Raw genomic sequence first — 14,821 nt, 5'->3', positions numbered from 1 at the left:
TTGAAATTAATATATGATACTACAATCAAAATATGATTACAAATATATGACTGCAAAATATGTGATTTTGCAATAAAAATCCCAACAGGACACACCAATAAATATACAGAGATTGTCAAAGTGGATAAAAAAGCACAAGCCAATTGTATGCTGGATACAGGAAACTCACTTTAAATATAGTGATATAGGCAGATTAAGAGTAAAAGAGCTAAAAGGCATCCAAATCGGCCAGGAGTAGGTCAAACTTTCACTCTTCGCAGATGACATGATAGTTTATATAGAAAACCCAAAAGATTCCACCAAAAAACTGCTAGAATTGATTCATGAATTCAGCAAAGTTGCAGGATATAAAATCAATGCACAGAAATCGGTTGCATTCCTATACACCAACAATGAAGCGACAGAAAGAAATCAAGGAATCAATCCCATTTACAGTTGCACCAAAAAACATAAAATACCTAGGAATAAATCTAACCAAAGAGGTGAAAAATCTATACACTGAACACTATAGAAAGCTTATGAAAGAAATTAAAGAAGACACAAAAAAATGGAAAAAGATTCCATGCTCCTAGATAGGAAGAACATATATTGTTAAAATGTTGATACTACCCAGTGCTCGCTTCGGCAGCACATATACTAAAAATGTTGATACTACCCAAAGCAAACTACACATTCAATGCAATCCCTATCAAAATAACACCAGCATTCTTCACAGAGCTAGAACAAATAATCCTAACATTTGTATGGAACCAGAAAAGACTTTGAATAGCCAAAGCAATCTTGAAAAAGAAAACCAAAGCAGGAGGCATCACAATCCCAGACTTCAAGCTATACTACAAAGCTGTAATCATCAAGACAGTATGGTACTGGCACAAGAACACACACTCAGATCAATGGAACAGAATAGAGAACCCAGAAATGGACCCACAAACGTATGGCCAACTAATCTTTGACAAAGCAGGAAAGAATATCCAGTGGAATAAAGACAGTCTCTTCAGCAAGTGGTGCTGGGAAAACCGGACAGCGACATGCAGAAGAATGAACCTGGACCACTTTCTTACACCATACACAAAAATAAACTCAAAATGGATGAAAGACCTCAATGTAAGACAGGAAGCCATCAAAATCCTCGAGGAGAAAGCAGGCAAAAACCTCTGTGATCTTGGCTGCTGCAACTTCTTACCCAACACGTCTCCAGAGGCAAGGGAAACAAAAGCAAAAATGAACTACTGGGACCTCATCAAAATAAAAAGCTTCTGCAGAGCAAAGGAAACAATCAGCAAAACTAAAAGGCAACCCACAGAATAGGAGAAGACATTTGCAAACGACATATCAGATAAAGGGTTAGTATCCAAAATCTATAAAGAACTTACCAAACTCAACACCCAAAAAGCAAATAATCCTTTGAAGAAATGGGCAAAAGACATGAATAGACACTTCTCCAAAGAAGACATCCAGATGGCCAACCGACACATGAAAAAATGCTCATCATCAGGGAAACACAAATCAAAACCACACTGAGATACCACCTCACACCTGTCAGAATGGCTAACATTAACAACCCAGGCAACAACAGATGTTGGTGAGGATGCAGAGAAAGAGGATCTCTTTTGCATTGTTGGTGGCAATGCAAGCTGGTGCAGACACTCTGGAAAACAGTATGGAGGTTCCTCAAAAAACTAAAAATAGAACTACCCTACGACCCAGCAATTGCACTACTAGGCATTTATCCAAGGGATACAGGACTGCTGTTTCAAAGGGACACATGCACCCCAATGTTTACAGCAGCACTATCAACAATAGCCACGGTATGGAAAGAGCCCAAATGTCCATCCATGGATGAATGGATAAAGAAGATGTGGTATATATACACAATGGAGTATTACTCGGCAATCCAAAAGAATGAAATCTTGACATTTGCAACGATGTGGATAGAACTGGAGGGTATTATGCTAAATGAAATTAGTCAGAGAAAGACAAACATCATACGAACTCATTCATGAGGACTTCAAGAGGCAAAACAGAAGAACATAAGGAAAGGGAAACAAAAATAATATAAAAACAGGGAGACAGGGAGGGGGACAAAACAGAAGAGACTCATAAATATGGAGAACAGAGGGTTACAGGAGGGGTTGTGGGAGGGGGGATGGGCTAAATGGGTAAGGAATCGACTCCTGAAATCATTGTTTCACTATATGCTAACTAATTAGGATGTAAATTTTAAAAAATAAAAAATAAAATTAAAAAAAAAGTAAAAGAGCCATCCAGAAGGTATAAAGACAACCTACAGAATGGGAGAAAATATTTGAAAATCATAGATCTGAAAAGGGACTTCTACACAGAATATATAGAGGACTCTTACAACTCAATAATTCAAAAACAAACAAGCAAAGAATCTTAATAGATATTTTTCTGAAGAAGATATACAAATGACCCATAAACACATGAAAAGATAATCATTAAGGAAATGCAAATCAAAGCCACATACGTACCACTACACACCATTCTGATGGCTATTAAAAAACAAAAGCAACAGAAAATAATAAGTGTTGAGGACGTGGAGAAATTAAAACCATCATACATTGCTGGTGGGCATATAAAATTGTGATGCAGCCACTTTGGAAATGCTGAACACAGAGTTCCCACATGACCCAGCAATTTTACCCTTCGGTACAGACCCAGGAAAATTGAAAACATGTCCACACAAAAACTTGTACACAAATGTTCACAGCAGCATGATTTCGAATAGCCAAAAAGTGGAAACAATCTAAATATCCTTCAACTAATAAATGGATTTTTTTAATGGTATATCCATGCAATGGAATATTATTCGACAATATAGATGACCCTCAAAAACATGATGCTAAGTGAAAGAAGCCAGTCACATACAACACAATCCCATTTATATGAAACATTCAGAAGAGGCAATTGTGAATACACCAAAAAACTCCTGAACCATACACTTCCCACTAGCCACATTTCCTGTGCTCAATAGCCACAGGTAACTAATGGCTACCAATCTGGACTAAATAGATACTGAACATTTCCATCATCAAATAAAGTTCCATTGCACAGAGCTGATCTATACTTTTATATATATTAGATAGTTCATAACAAAAAATCAACAAGGAAGAATTGAAGTTTGAGTACATATCATGACAGGTGATGGAAATAAAGAGAATATAAGTAAAAAGATCAAATTTTATATTTCTTTATTTTTCGAGTGATTCATTAGATCTTTACCTCTCTCCAGAAATTTCTCTAAACACAAGGAGCAGAAACATTTTGTTGTCTTTCAGACATCATTTCACTTCCTTCAGGATTATTTTAATATTTGGCAGAGGAAAACCTATTATTTTTCTCTCATGGGAGAAGAAAAGCTACTGTTGACAGTTAATTCGTAAAGACAACCCAGTTTTCGCACCTTTGGCTTTGATGACCATGATCTTTTGCTGCAGGTCAATGAAGGGCTGGATCAGGCAGAGCCGGGGTTCCTGCTTCTGACTCAGGCAAACGCCATTGTGATTCACAACCATCCAGCTCCGGTCATACAACAGCCCTTGGCTTCCTATAGGCCACTTGGTCACCTAAAGAAAAAGGTAAGTATTTTAGGGCAGGGCTCCTCAAAAATGGTCTTCACATTATTGCACAGTGGCTGCACAAGTACAGACAATCTTCACGAATTCAGGACATACTCTTGGAGGAGGAAACGAAGGAAAAAAAGAAAGTAAAGCAAAGAAGACAATGCAAAAGAGACCGTGAGAGAGCTAGATACCTTCCATTCACCCTCCAGATCCACTTCTTACCTTTCTCCTCTTCGAGCTGTCTTTTTTTTTTTTTTAACTTGTTTTATTTTTTATTTTTTAAAATTTACATTCAAATTAGCATACAGTGAAACAGATTTCAGGAGTAGATTCCTTAGTGCCCTTTATCCATTTAGCTCATCCCCCCTCCCACAACCCCTCCAGTAAACCTCAGTTTGTTCTCCATATTTATGAGTCTCTTCTGTTTTGCCCCCCTCCCTGTTTTTATATTATTTTTGCTTCCCTTCCCTTGTGTTCATCTGTTCTGTGTCTTAAAGTCCTCATACGAGTGAAGTCATATGATTTTTGTCTTTCTCTGACTAATTTCGCCTAGCATAATACCCTCTTGTTCCATCCACATAGTTGCAAATGGCAAGATTCATTCCTTTTGATTGCCGAGTAATCCTCCATTGTATATGTATACCACATTTTCTTTATCCATTCATCCATCAATGGCATTTGGGCTCTTTCCATGCTTTGGTTATTGTTGATAGTGCTGCTATAAACATGGGGGTGCATGTGTCCCTTCGAAACAGCACACCTGTATCCCGTGGATAAATGCCTGGTAGTGCAATTGGTGGGTCGTAGGGTAGTTCTATTTTTAGTTTTTTAAGGAACCTCCATACTGTTTTCCAGAGTGGCTGCACCAGCTTGCATTCCCATCAAGCTGTCTTTTACATGGATAATGTGTGTGCATGGAGCAACATTCAGAGAGAACAAAAGTGTGCATGGAAAGTACGTCTCCACCCCACCCAGTCCCCAAGCTCCCCTTCCCATAAGCCTCCATCACTCCTGCTTTCTGTATATCCTTCCACAGTGGTGAATTCCTGTACAGGCATACCCTGATACTGCAGACATATTTCTTGCACAAATTATGGCTACACTGGAGTGGTCACTGAGTTGATCCACTTTAAGTGTATAAGTTTTCCCGAATTCTTCATATTTCTACAAAATTAAAATGTAAATTACACCCACTGCCTATATTGATCTTGCAATCTAATACCACTCTCCAATATAAAAGAACTGGGATTCCTTGGAGAAATGGTTGATTCTAGGACTGGATCAGGAGAATCTGGTGGTGGTAGAAAGGTAAGGAAGTATCCAAAAAACAGAATGATGGGAGTATGGCAAAGGGATGCAGGAGTCAACTGAAAGCATGCCTCTGGCCAAGACTGCTCAAAACAATTTGAGCAAAAATAAGAATAATGATGTAGTATTGGATTATAACCTAACATATAAAATAAATATTCATGAGTCAATACCAAAATAAATAAATGCTTGAATAAATAATAAATACACAAATACGTAAATAAGAAAAGTTAAATCTCCTATACAGAAGAACCTCAAAGAATCGATGTAGATGCTCCCCACTCAAGAAGGTGGAGCCTAACTCCCCACTCCTTACATGTGGGCTATACTTACTGACTTGCTTCCAAAGAGTTCAGTATGGAAAGGGGGTAGAGGAGAAACTTTACAGTGAACAAACTTGGCAAACATCATCTCAACCTGGATGAAGAGGGTTCACATCAATAGTGATAAGTCATGTTGATAGTATGTACTAATGATATGCTTTGTTATGATATGATATGATATGATATATGATATATATGATATGATGAGAATAATACTTTACCTCTGTGGTCTTCCTCCCCCCAAAAAAAAGCCCATAACCCCTGTCTAATCATGAGAAAGACATCAGACAAACCCAAACTGAGGGACATGCTAAAAAAATACCTGACCAGTACTCCTCAAAACTGTCAAGGTCATCAAAAATAAGGAAAGTCTGAGAAACTGGTACAGCCCATACAAGCCTAAGGAGACATGACCGCTAAATATACTATGACATCCTGGATGAGATCCTGGAACAGAAAAAGGGCATTAGGGGAAAAATCACGACATTTAATTGAAGTATGACCAGGTCTTCATAGTAGCTTTGTCCACAGCTTAGTTGCTAACAGCACTCATGTGACAGCACATGCACAGTAGCCCCATAAGTGAGGGCTCTTCTGGAGCCAGCTCTCCACTGAAGAGAAGCACAGGCGAAGGTGGAAAAAAACGCTTGTGAAATAGTTAAGAGACAATCATTCTTGAACCAGTTGTGAATCAATTTCATGCAATTGTTTTCCTCTGAGCACTAGATTCAGCTACCCGAAAGAACCTGAAGACTTCATTTGCGGGTAACGAAGAAAGGGAAGCAATTTTTAACAAAAGAGCATTTTGGGGAGTGGGTCTTCCAGTAGAGGACATCAGGAAAGACCGACGCACCACAGAAAGTAAAGGAAAGAGCTGCCTGGCACAGGGGGAGGGTGCAGAACTCAAGGAAGAAGAATACAGGAAATGAAAATGTCATGTAATGGGGGGTGGGAGTACTCTGGAGACTGAGACCTGGGTTTAAATCCCACCTCAACCATTATTAACTTTGAACAACTTCCAAACCTTCCTGAGTCTTGGCTTTGTCATAGGTAAGATGGACATTATTCTCATTTCTCATAGTATTGGCTAAAAACTAAAATGAAATATAAAATGTAAAGCAACTAAAATATATCAGATAATCAATAGATGTTAATCCCTTTACCTCTCCCATCAATTTTTCTTGTGTATCAAATACTCTGTCCATAAACTGTAGCTGCTTCTGTTAGTACAACACCCGAGCTCAGCAATATTATGGTCTATTTAAGCCTTTATGGGTGAGCCCAGAAACCATCATTAAATCATTATTTCTATAGGAAAACATGTTTTGAATTACAAATCGTTTTTTAGAAGACAATGTATTACTGGAGACAATTCTCCATGGTCTCTCGTTTCTGCTGTGTGTCTGCTGTAACAAGCAGAAATACTCATTTCCCTTTTGTTCCAGACTACCTTTTTGAAGATGTTTGTATAACCTCTGGGGAGGAGAACAGGTTTGCTCATAGTCTAGTATTATAATGTCTTCCTCCAGAGCAACAACCAGGCAGGTTTACTCGCATCCCATTACGAAAACAAGTCAGGTTCCCTGAGCAAGGGGTTCCTCAGCCATGTGCACAGCATCCACCTGGGCCCCTCTGTACCCCTTGTTGGGACTTGGGGGGCACAGAGAAGGAATCCGACCACGAAGCTCATGCTACCTGCTGTTCTGTGAGTAATAAAGCCCTTTATCTCTGAACCAGGAGTCTCGTGACTTTTGCCAGCATTGAGGACACTGTGGTAGGCTATCTTGTTAGTTTACAAGGAGGGTAAACTTCAGACTCTTCACAGTTCTTCACAACTATTTGTTCAAATAGGTCTATAATTTTCTATCCTTTAATTTGTCACCTTAAAATTTAATGTGTTGGCTTCCCCCTTCTTCCTTTCTTCTTCCTCTTCATCTGAGCCAAGCTTTCAGCCAGTGTGCACATGCTAAAGGAGAGGGGAACCCCAGTAAGGTGGGGTTTGGTTACATAAGGTGGAGTTGAGCAAATAAACATCTGTTGAAGATATGGAAGCCAGGTTTCTCACAGGGGTTGCAAGTATGGAAAGGGGGATAGATAGAATAAACTCTGTGGTGTTGGAGTGAAAGTGGAGGTGTTAGTGGGAAATCAGGAGCATGGCTAGCTGACATAGGTGATGGATAGATAGATAGATAGATAGATAGATAGATAGATAGATAGATAGAGATGTGTGTGTACACACAAGTATGCAGAGTATTCCAAAAGTCTTAACACATACATATATGTGGTAGACAGAATAATGGTACCCCCAAACATGTTCACATCCTAATCCCTGGAATTAGGCAAAAGGGACTTGCAGGCATGATTAAAGCTGAGGACCCTGAGATGGGGAGAGCTTCCAGGATTATCCAGGTGGGCCCAATCTCATCAGATAAGTCCTGTTAAAAGTTTACAATAATTTGTCACAGCAGCAAATATTTCTAAGCTCTGTACACTGAGAGGGCTTGGGAGTAATAACATCCCAGAAGCAAGAATCAGACTTAGCAAGCAAATATATGTTTCTCAGCATCATTTATTGTCTAATGTAAGAAGTGAAGTGCCTTGATGAAATTGTCAACTCCATTTCTCAGGCAGGGGAAATACAGAGTGAGTCCAGAAGCTATTGTTGCACCAGAAAGTAAAGGAATGCTCGAAGAATGATGGGGACATATCAAAAGGACACAGGAGCTGACTTGAAGGAGCTCATAGTGGCCAAGTCTGTGGCAATTTAAGCATCACAATAAATATTGATGAGCACCTGGGTGGCTCAGGCATCCAACACTTGATTTCAGCTCAGGTCATGATCTCACGGGACATGATTGAGTCCTGTGTCTGGCTCTGTGCTGAATGTGGTGCCTGATTGGGATTCTCTCTCTCTGCTTCTCCTCTGCTCATGTGTGCATGCTCTCTCTCTCTCAAAATAAATAAATAAACATTTTTAAAAATAAATTAAAGGGGCGCCTGGGTGGCGCAGTCGGTTAAGCGTCCGACTTCAGCCAGGTCACGATCTCGCGGTCTGTGAGTTCGAGCCCCGCGTCAGGCTCTGGGCTGATGGCTCGGAGCCTGGAGCCTGTTTCCGATTCTGTGTCTCCCTCTCTCTCTGCCCCTCCCCCGTTCATGCTCTGTCTCTCTCTGTCCCAAAAATAAATAAAAAACGTTGAAAAAAAAATTTTTAAAAATAAAATAAAAATAAATTAAAAAATAAGTACTGATAATGATGGGTTGTAACTTTTTGAGCAAAATAAGAATACATGAGTTCATGCAGATACAAAAAGAAAGAGAGACAGAAGAATTAATGATGAAATAAATATGGAAGAAAGAAAGGTCTACCCTATAATAGAATACCTACTGATAAATCTAGAAGGAATGATAGAATTTCTTAAATTACCATTTTGCAGTCATCATACCAAAGACTGATTTAGGCACTGATGTAGGTTGCCCACCAATAGATGCTAAATCTAGTGAATAAAAGTTTGACAAGGAACAGGGTATTTACATGTTCTCAAACTATCCCTCCACAAACAATGGTTAATTATTTATTAATGAACTTAATAGTAGAGAAACCTGGCAGACCCCATGTTAAGCAAGTGATAAAAGTTAAGTCACCAGCATTGGAACAAATCAACAGTTATGTCTCCTTCTGGGATACACTGAGAAAGCATAGTATGACTCTTACAGAATTTCTGCCCAAAATACAGAAATCATAAGGAAACCTCAGATAACACCATCACATGGGTGGTTAGGAGGACTTGGGAGGTGATGAGGTCATGAGGGTGGAGCTGTCATGTGATTAAAGGTCTTATAAAAGAGGCCCCAGAGAGCTCTGCCACATGAAGACACAGTGAGAAAACTCTATGAGGGGCGCCTGGATGGCTCAGTTGGTTAAGTGTCTGAATTCAGTGCAGGTCATGATCTCACGGTTTGTGAGTTCGAGCCTTGCATCGGCCTCTGTGCTGACAGCTGAAAGCCTGGAGCCTCCTTCAGATACTGTGTCCCTCTCTCTCTCTCTGCCTCTCCCCGACTTGTACTCTGTCTCTCTATCTCTCAAAGATAAATAAACATTAAAAAAAAAAAAAGAAAAAGAAAAGAAAACTCTATGAATGAGAGGTGAGCCCCCATTGGACATCAAAACTGCCAGCACCTAGATCTTAGATTTTCAGCCTCCAGAACCATGAGAAATAAATATTTGTTGTTTACAAGCCACACAGTTGATGATACTTTGCTAGAGCAGCCTGAATGGACTAAGATATCCATCCACCAGAACTCTCTCGTACACCCCACTTCTTGCCTTGTTGGCTCTTATCACCAGTGTGATTCTATTCATAGGTGGTGTTTGGTCCTGTGTCTGTTTCCCTTCTGAGATGTTGCACTCTCTGAGGGAAGAACAATTTCCATTTGCTCATCAAAATGGTGCTGGCCCAAGGCCTGGCAGGTAGCAGGTGCTTGGTATGCAGTTGTTGAATGAGCAGATGGATAGAAGACCTTTAGCAAACCTTGTTGAGTATCAGTGTCCCCATCTGTAAAATGGGACACTAATTCCCGCCCAGAGTATCTCCGCTATGTGGCCATCCTATGGAACATGACCTGTCCATGAAAATAAGAGTGCTGACACACAGGGGAAACATGGACTCCACATCCTCCTCCATTAGAGAGTGAAGGTGAACTTGGCTGTTTATGGTCTCCTTAGAGGACAGGCTCCCATGGGGCCACCCTGAAAGGCAGGCCACAAACAGCCATGACCATGATATCTCTGACTAGGAACCAGCAAGCCTGTTATCCCAGAGCCTCAGGAGTCTGAGACCTTTGCCTGGGACTTGGGACACACTCAGATTATAGGAAGATAGCCTCGGTTTGGCCATAGAGGGGTATCAGGACTGACTGGTCAGTCTCAAGACATAATGTAGTTCATATCCACAGGGAGGGTTAAGCAGAACAAGTCACAAAAAAGCATTGACCCAAGGAATCAGCAGACCTGGGCTAAAATCTTTACTCTATCATTGATTACTAGGCAAAGTACCTAACCTCAATAGCCCTCAGGCTCCATATCTATAAAATGGAGATGACATTACCATGCACTGCAAATTGTTGTTTTATTTTTTTAACTTTTTAAAAAATATTTTATTTGTTTTCAGAGAGAGACAGAACATGAACAGAGGAGGGACACACACACACACACACACACACACACACACACACAGAATCCGAGGCAGGCTCCAGGCTCTGAGCCATCAGCACAGAGCCTGACACGGGGCTCAAACCCACGAACCGTGATATCATGACCTGAGCCGAAGTCAGACGCTCCAGCGACTGAGCCACTCAGGCACTCCACATATTGTTTCAAAGATGGAACCAAACAAAGCAGGCAAAATACTTCCACAGGGAACCAGCACATACACTCGGTGAAACTTACGTCCATAATTATGCAGAGTAACTAGGTATCCACCATTCAGAAACAGGGCCTCTCAGGAGTCCTAAGCAGAGCCATGTTCAAAAGTCAGCCCAAACCAAGAGAGGCAGGAGAACAACTCTTCATGTCACAATACTCTGAATATTATTTTGATTTTCTGCATGCTTTGCTTTCTGTACTTTTTTCTTCATTTTATCAAAACAATGTCATAAAGTAAACAAACAAACAAACAAACAAAAAGCTGTCTCTGTGCTGCCATTAAAACCCTTACCTCAAATGCAGCACAGGATTTAATCGGGTAGAGGTAAAGGTTGGTGATGACATGTGGCCCAAGGCCCCCATCCAGGACTCCTGCTGCTTTCTCTGAAGGGGTCTGCTGGGTTCTGGTGGCCATCGGCAGAGGTGGGCGCAAACCCACTGCAGCCACAATGGTAGACAAGTCGTTGGAAACCCCAGAGTCTGTGGGAGCATCTTCCCGAGGTGAGGAACTACATCTGTCCACGGTGGCAGGCACGGCATCCTGAGCCTCGCTCTCTGATGGGGCTCCCACCTCCCCAGGGGTGGTCTGAGGAAGAGGCTGGCCATCACACTGGTGCAGTTGCAATGCTATGATGAACCTGAGAAAGGCCTGAGCATCCTCAAGTGTAGACATATATCCAAAAGAAATCCTCACAGATCCTGTAGGATGCCCATCTATGAGGTCCACATTGTCTCCACAGACGTGACCAGCCTAGAATAAAAGGGAAATAAGTCATTCAGAGTGACTCATTCCTCAGGGATAAATCAGAAATGGTTTTGTACAAGAAAATGAATCCAGGAAAACAAAATGACCAACACTAATACGTGCTGTGTGCCTGAGGCAGGGTTTCCTGAGCACAAGGACTCCATTTCTAGAGTCTCACTTTGCTCAAGTATAAATTGGGGTCAATACCAATCTCAAGGGATCATTAAAAAGTTTAAAAGAAATACGTCAGGGAAGGCATTTACCCAGAGCCACACACAATGCCAACCCACAGATCCCTCAAAAGATGGACCGAAGTTTCAGAAGCACTATGGGTCAGCTTCTTGGTCTACCCAGGGCTGTGGCAGGAGAAACACCTTCTGGCTGCTCCCTGGAGCCTCCCTCAGAACCAAAGGGAGGGCCATGTCCCTGATAGCTGCCCTTGACAACAAGGCCAGACAGACATGCTCCCTCTGGGAGTGACCAGACAAGGCCTATCCAAAGCCAAAGGTAGGCTGGGTGCTCCTACTGGGAGGTGGAGAGAGAAAGGCAAGAAATCCCCAAGCCTCTCCAAGCTGGGCTGCCCAGGGTCAGTCATTGCTCTAGCCACCCAACTCCCTCAGTACTGAACCCAGGCCAGCCACACAAGAGCTGGGGCCACAGTACTCCGCAGGATCAAATATTATATCTGGAACTGCATTTGTTTGTATTCTGGGACTTCCTCTCTCTTTTGAAATAAAATCCAGTTCGTGGTTGGTTGGGATCTAGTATATACACTATTTAATGACAACAAAAGAAACTCAAGTTAGAAACTACTCCAAACTAAATAAGAGTTCTTTGCCACTTGAACAGTTCTTATCTTTGCCCTTGAACTATTCTTATGAAATGGTTCAAAATATTAGCTGTACCCTGAAGTGAAAAACCTCAGCCAGGAGGAGAGGCAGGGATGAGAGGATTCTGGGAGATGCAGACTGGCCCCTGGAAGAGTTTGTCCCCTCGCCCAGTGATGAGCTAACTCTAGTGTGAAGATGTTCTGGTAGGACTGAACTAGGTAAGGGCCCTCTGCACATAGAAGCACATTCTTGCATATGTTTGCCCCCTGTTAACACCCATATTCTGCCTTTAAATTTTTGCCCTCAAAGCAAAATATGAATGCTACAACGGTGCTATGTTTTATTTTTTTGTTGACCCCTTTTCCTTCACAGATCCACAGGGTGGGCTCGGAGAAATGAGCCCAGCCCACAGAACCAGCCCTCACCCCAGCCATGAGACCAGCCTCCAGGGTGGCTGAAGATGCCACCACTGGGTCTTGCTGACCACCATTACCAACCTCAAGATGCTTCCTGACCATCTCGTCGCTTATCCCCAGGTGCCTCTGGCAGGCCCCAGTGTTACAGAAGCAGCCAGTTCGCACATGGATGTTGTAAAGACTGGCCATCTTATCCACCTGTGGGGTCAATATGACACGAAACCAGTGTTAAGGATGTCGTTTTATTCTGATCACCTGCATCAGTATCTGGACCTCTTTCCTAACAATAAAATGAAAATATGAGCTTGGAATTTTGCTCCCAAGTGCCATGATCTGTCATGGGTTTATTAAAATGTCACTGATAATTACAGTTTATCCAGATGGATTATAATATATGCTTGAGAAAACTGAAAATACAAAATTCAGGCCAAACTCCCAAGTTAGGAGCTTATGTTTCAACAAATAGTACCATTAAGAATGAATAGAAGATCCGAATAAACATTTTTCCAAAGAGGACATACGAATGGCCAAGAGGTACATGAAAAGATGTTTAATATCACTAGTCATCCAGCAAATGCAAGTCAAAGGAACAATGAGATATCACTGCACACCTATTACAAAGAAAACAGAAATAACAAGTGTTAGAAACAATGTAGAGAAAGGGGACCCTCATGCTCTGTTGGTGAGAATGTAAATTGCCACAGCCTCTGTGGAAAACAGTATAAAGCCTCCTCAAAAAATTGAAGGTAGAACTACCCTGTGATCTAGCAATCCCTTGTGAGTAGTTATCTGAAGAAAATGAAACTATTATCTTGAAAATATATGTGCACCCATGTTCCTCGCAGCATTACTTACAACATCTAAGACATGAAAACAACTTAAGTATCTATCAAAGGATGAATGAATAAAGAAAATTAGTATACAGTTACAAGGAATATTTTTCAGTCATAAAAAAAGAAAACAAGGAAATTTATCATTTGTGACAACATAGATGGACCTTGAGGACATGATGCTAAGAGAAATAAGTCAGACATAGACAGGGACATGAGTGGGGGATGGGCTAAATGGGTGATGGGCATTAAGGAGGGCACCTGTGATGAGCACCAGGCATTATAGGTAAGTGATGAACCACTAAATTGTACTTCTGAAACCATTATTATAATATATGTTAACTAACTTGGATTTAAATTTTTTAAAAATCAGATACAACTTTAAGAAAAGGCAAAGACAAATACTGTATGATATCACTTATAGGTGGAACCAAAAAAAAAAAAAATCAAACTCATCGATATGGAGAACAGACTGGTGGCTGTCAGAGGTGTGGGTGGGCAAAATGAGTAAAGGTGGTCAAAAGATACAAACTTCTAAACTTCTAGTTACAAGATAAATAAGTCCTAGGGATGTAATGTACAGCATAGTGACTATAATTGACGATACTGTTATATGTGTGTTTGGAAGTTGCTAAGAGAGCAAATCTTTTTTTTTTTTTTCAACGTTTTTTATTTATTTTTGGGACAGAGAGAGACAGACCATGAACGGGGGAGGGGCAGAGAGAGAGGGAGACACAGAATCGGAAACAGGCTCCAGGCTCCGGGCCATCAGCCCAGAGCCTGACGCGGGGCTCGAACTCACAGACCGCGAGATCGTGACCTGGCTGAAGTCGGACGCTTAACCGACTGCGCCACCCAGGCGCCCGCTAAGAGAGTAAATCTTAAAAATTGTCATCACAAGAAAAAAAAATGTGTAACTATGTATGGTGATGGATGTTAACTAGATGTACTGTAGTCATCATTTTACATTGTATACATATATCAAAAAATTATGTTGCGCACCTAAAAGCAATACAATATTATACGTCAATTTTATCTCAATTTTGTTTCAATTTGACAGAGACAGTGCCAGTGTGCATGCAAGCAGAGGAGGGGCAGAGGGAGAAAGAGAGAGAGAATCCCAAGCAGGCTCCCTGCCCAGCATGGAAGCCTCCGATGTGAGGCTCGATCCCATGACCCTGGGATCGTGACCTGAGCCAAAATCAAGAGTCAGACATTCAACCGACTGAGCCATGCAGGTGCCCAATTTTATCTCAATTTTTTAAAATAATAACTTAATTTTCTTAAACAGGGACCACATGCTCCCGTGAGATTTGCAGCCTAGACGTGGAGTGGCTCCTTGGCATCCTCTGCACAGGGTTGA

At 41.3% G+C, this 14,821-nt stretch overlaps 1 protein-coding gene across 3 annotated transcripts in view; it reads right to left on the bottom strand.

The window, feature by feature from the left end:
* The window catches only part of MOCOS (molybdenum cofactor sulfurase), a 56,017-nt gene that overhangs the window by 21,389 nt on the left and 19,807 nt on the right, over positions 1 to 14,821 (bottom strand). For all 3 annotated transcript variants that reach the window (XM_019465378.2, XM_019465381.2, XM_053902582.1), the window contains 3 exons: positions 12,710 to 12,826; positions 10,930 to 11,388; positions 3,425 to 3,587 (listed from right to left, as the gene is read on the bottom strand). In XM_019465378.2, the coding sequence (XP_019320923.2) occupies positions 3,425 to 3,587; positions 10,930 to 11,388; positions 12,710 to 12,826 (739 nt within the window). The remainder of the gene's footprint in view (positions 1 to 3,424; positions 3,588 to 10,929; positions 11,389 to 12,709; positions 12,827 to 14,821) is intronic.

The sequence above is a fragment of the Panthera pardus genome, unplaced genomic scaffold (genome assembly GCF_024362965.1).
Source record: "Panthera pardus isolate Hobbes unplaced genomic scaffold, ASM2436296v1 HiC_scaffold_15, whole genome shotgun sequence".
Taxonomy (NCBI): Eukaryota; Metazoa; Chordata; class Mammalia; order Carnivora; family Felidae; genus Panthera; species Panthera pardus.
The sequence above is the reverse complement of the archived record's forward strand: the minus strand, read 5'-3'. Positions and strand labels throughout refer to the sequence as shown.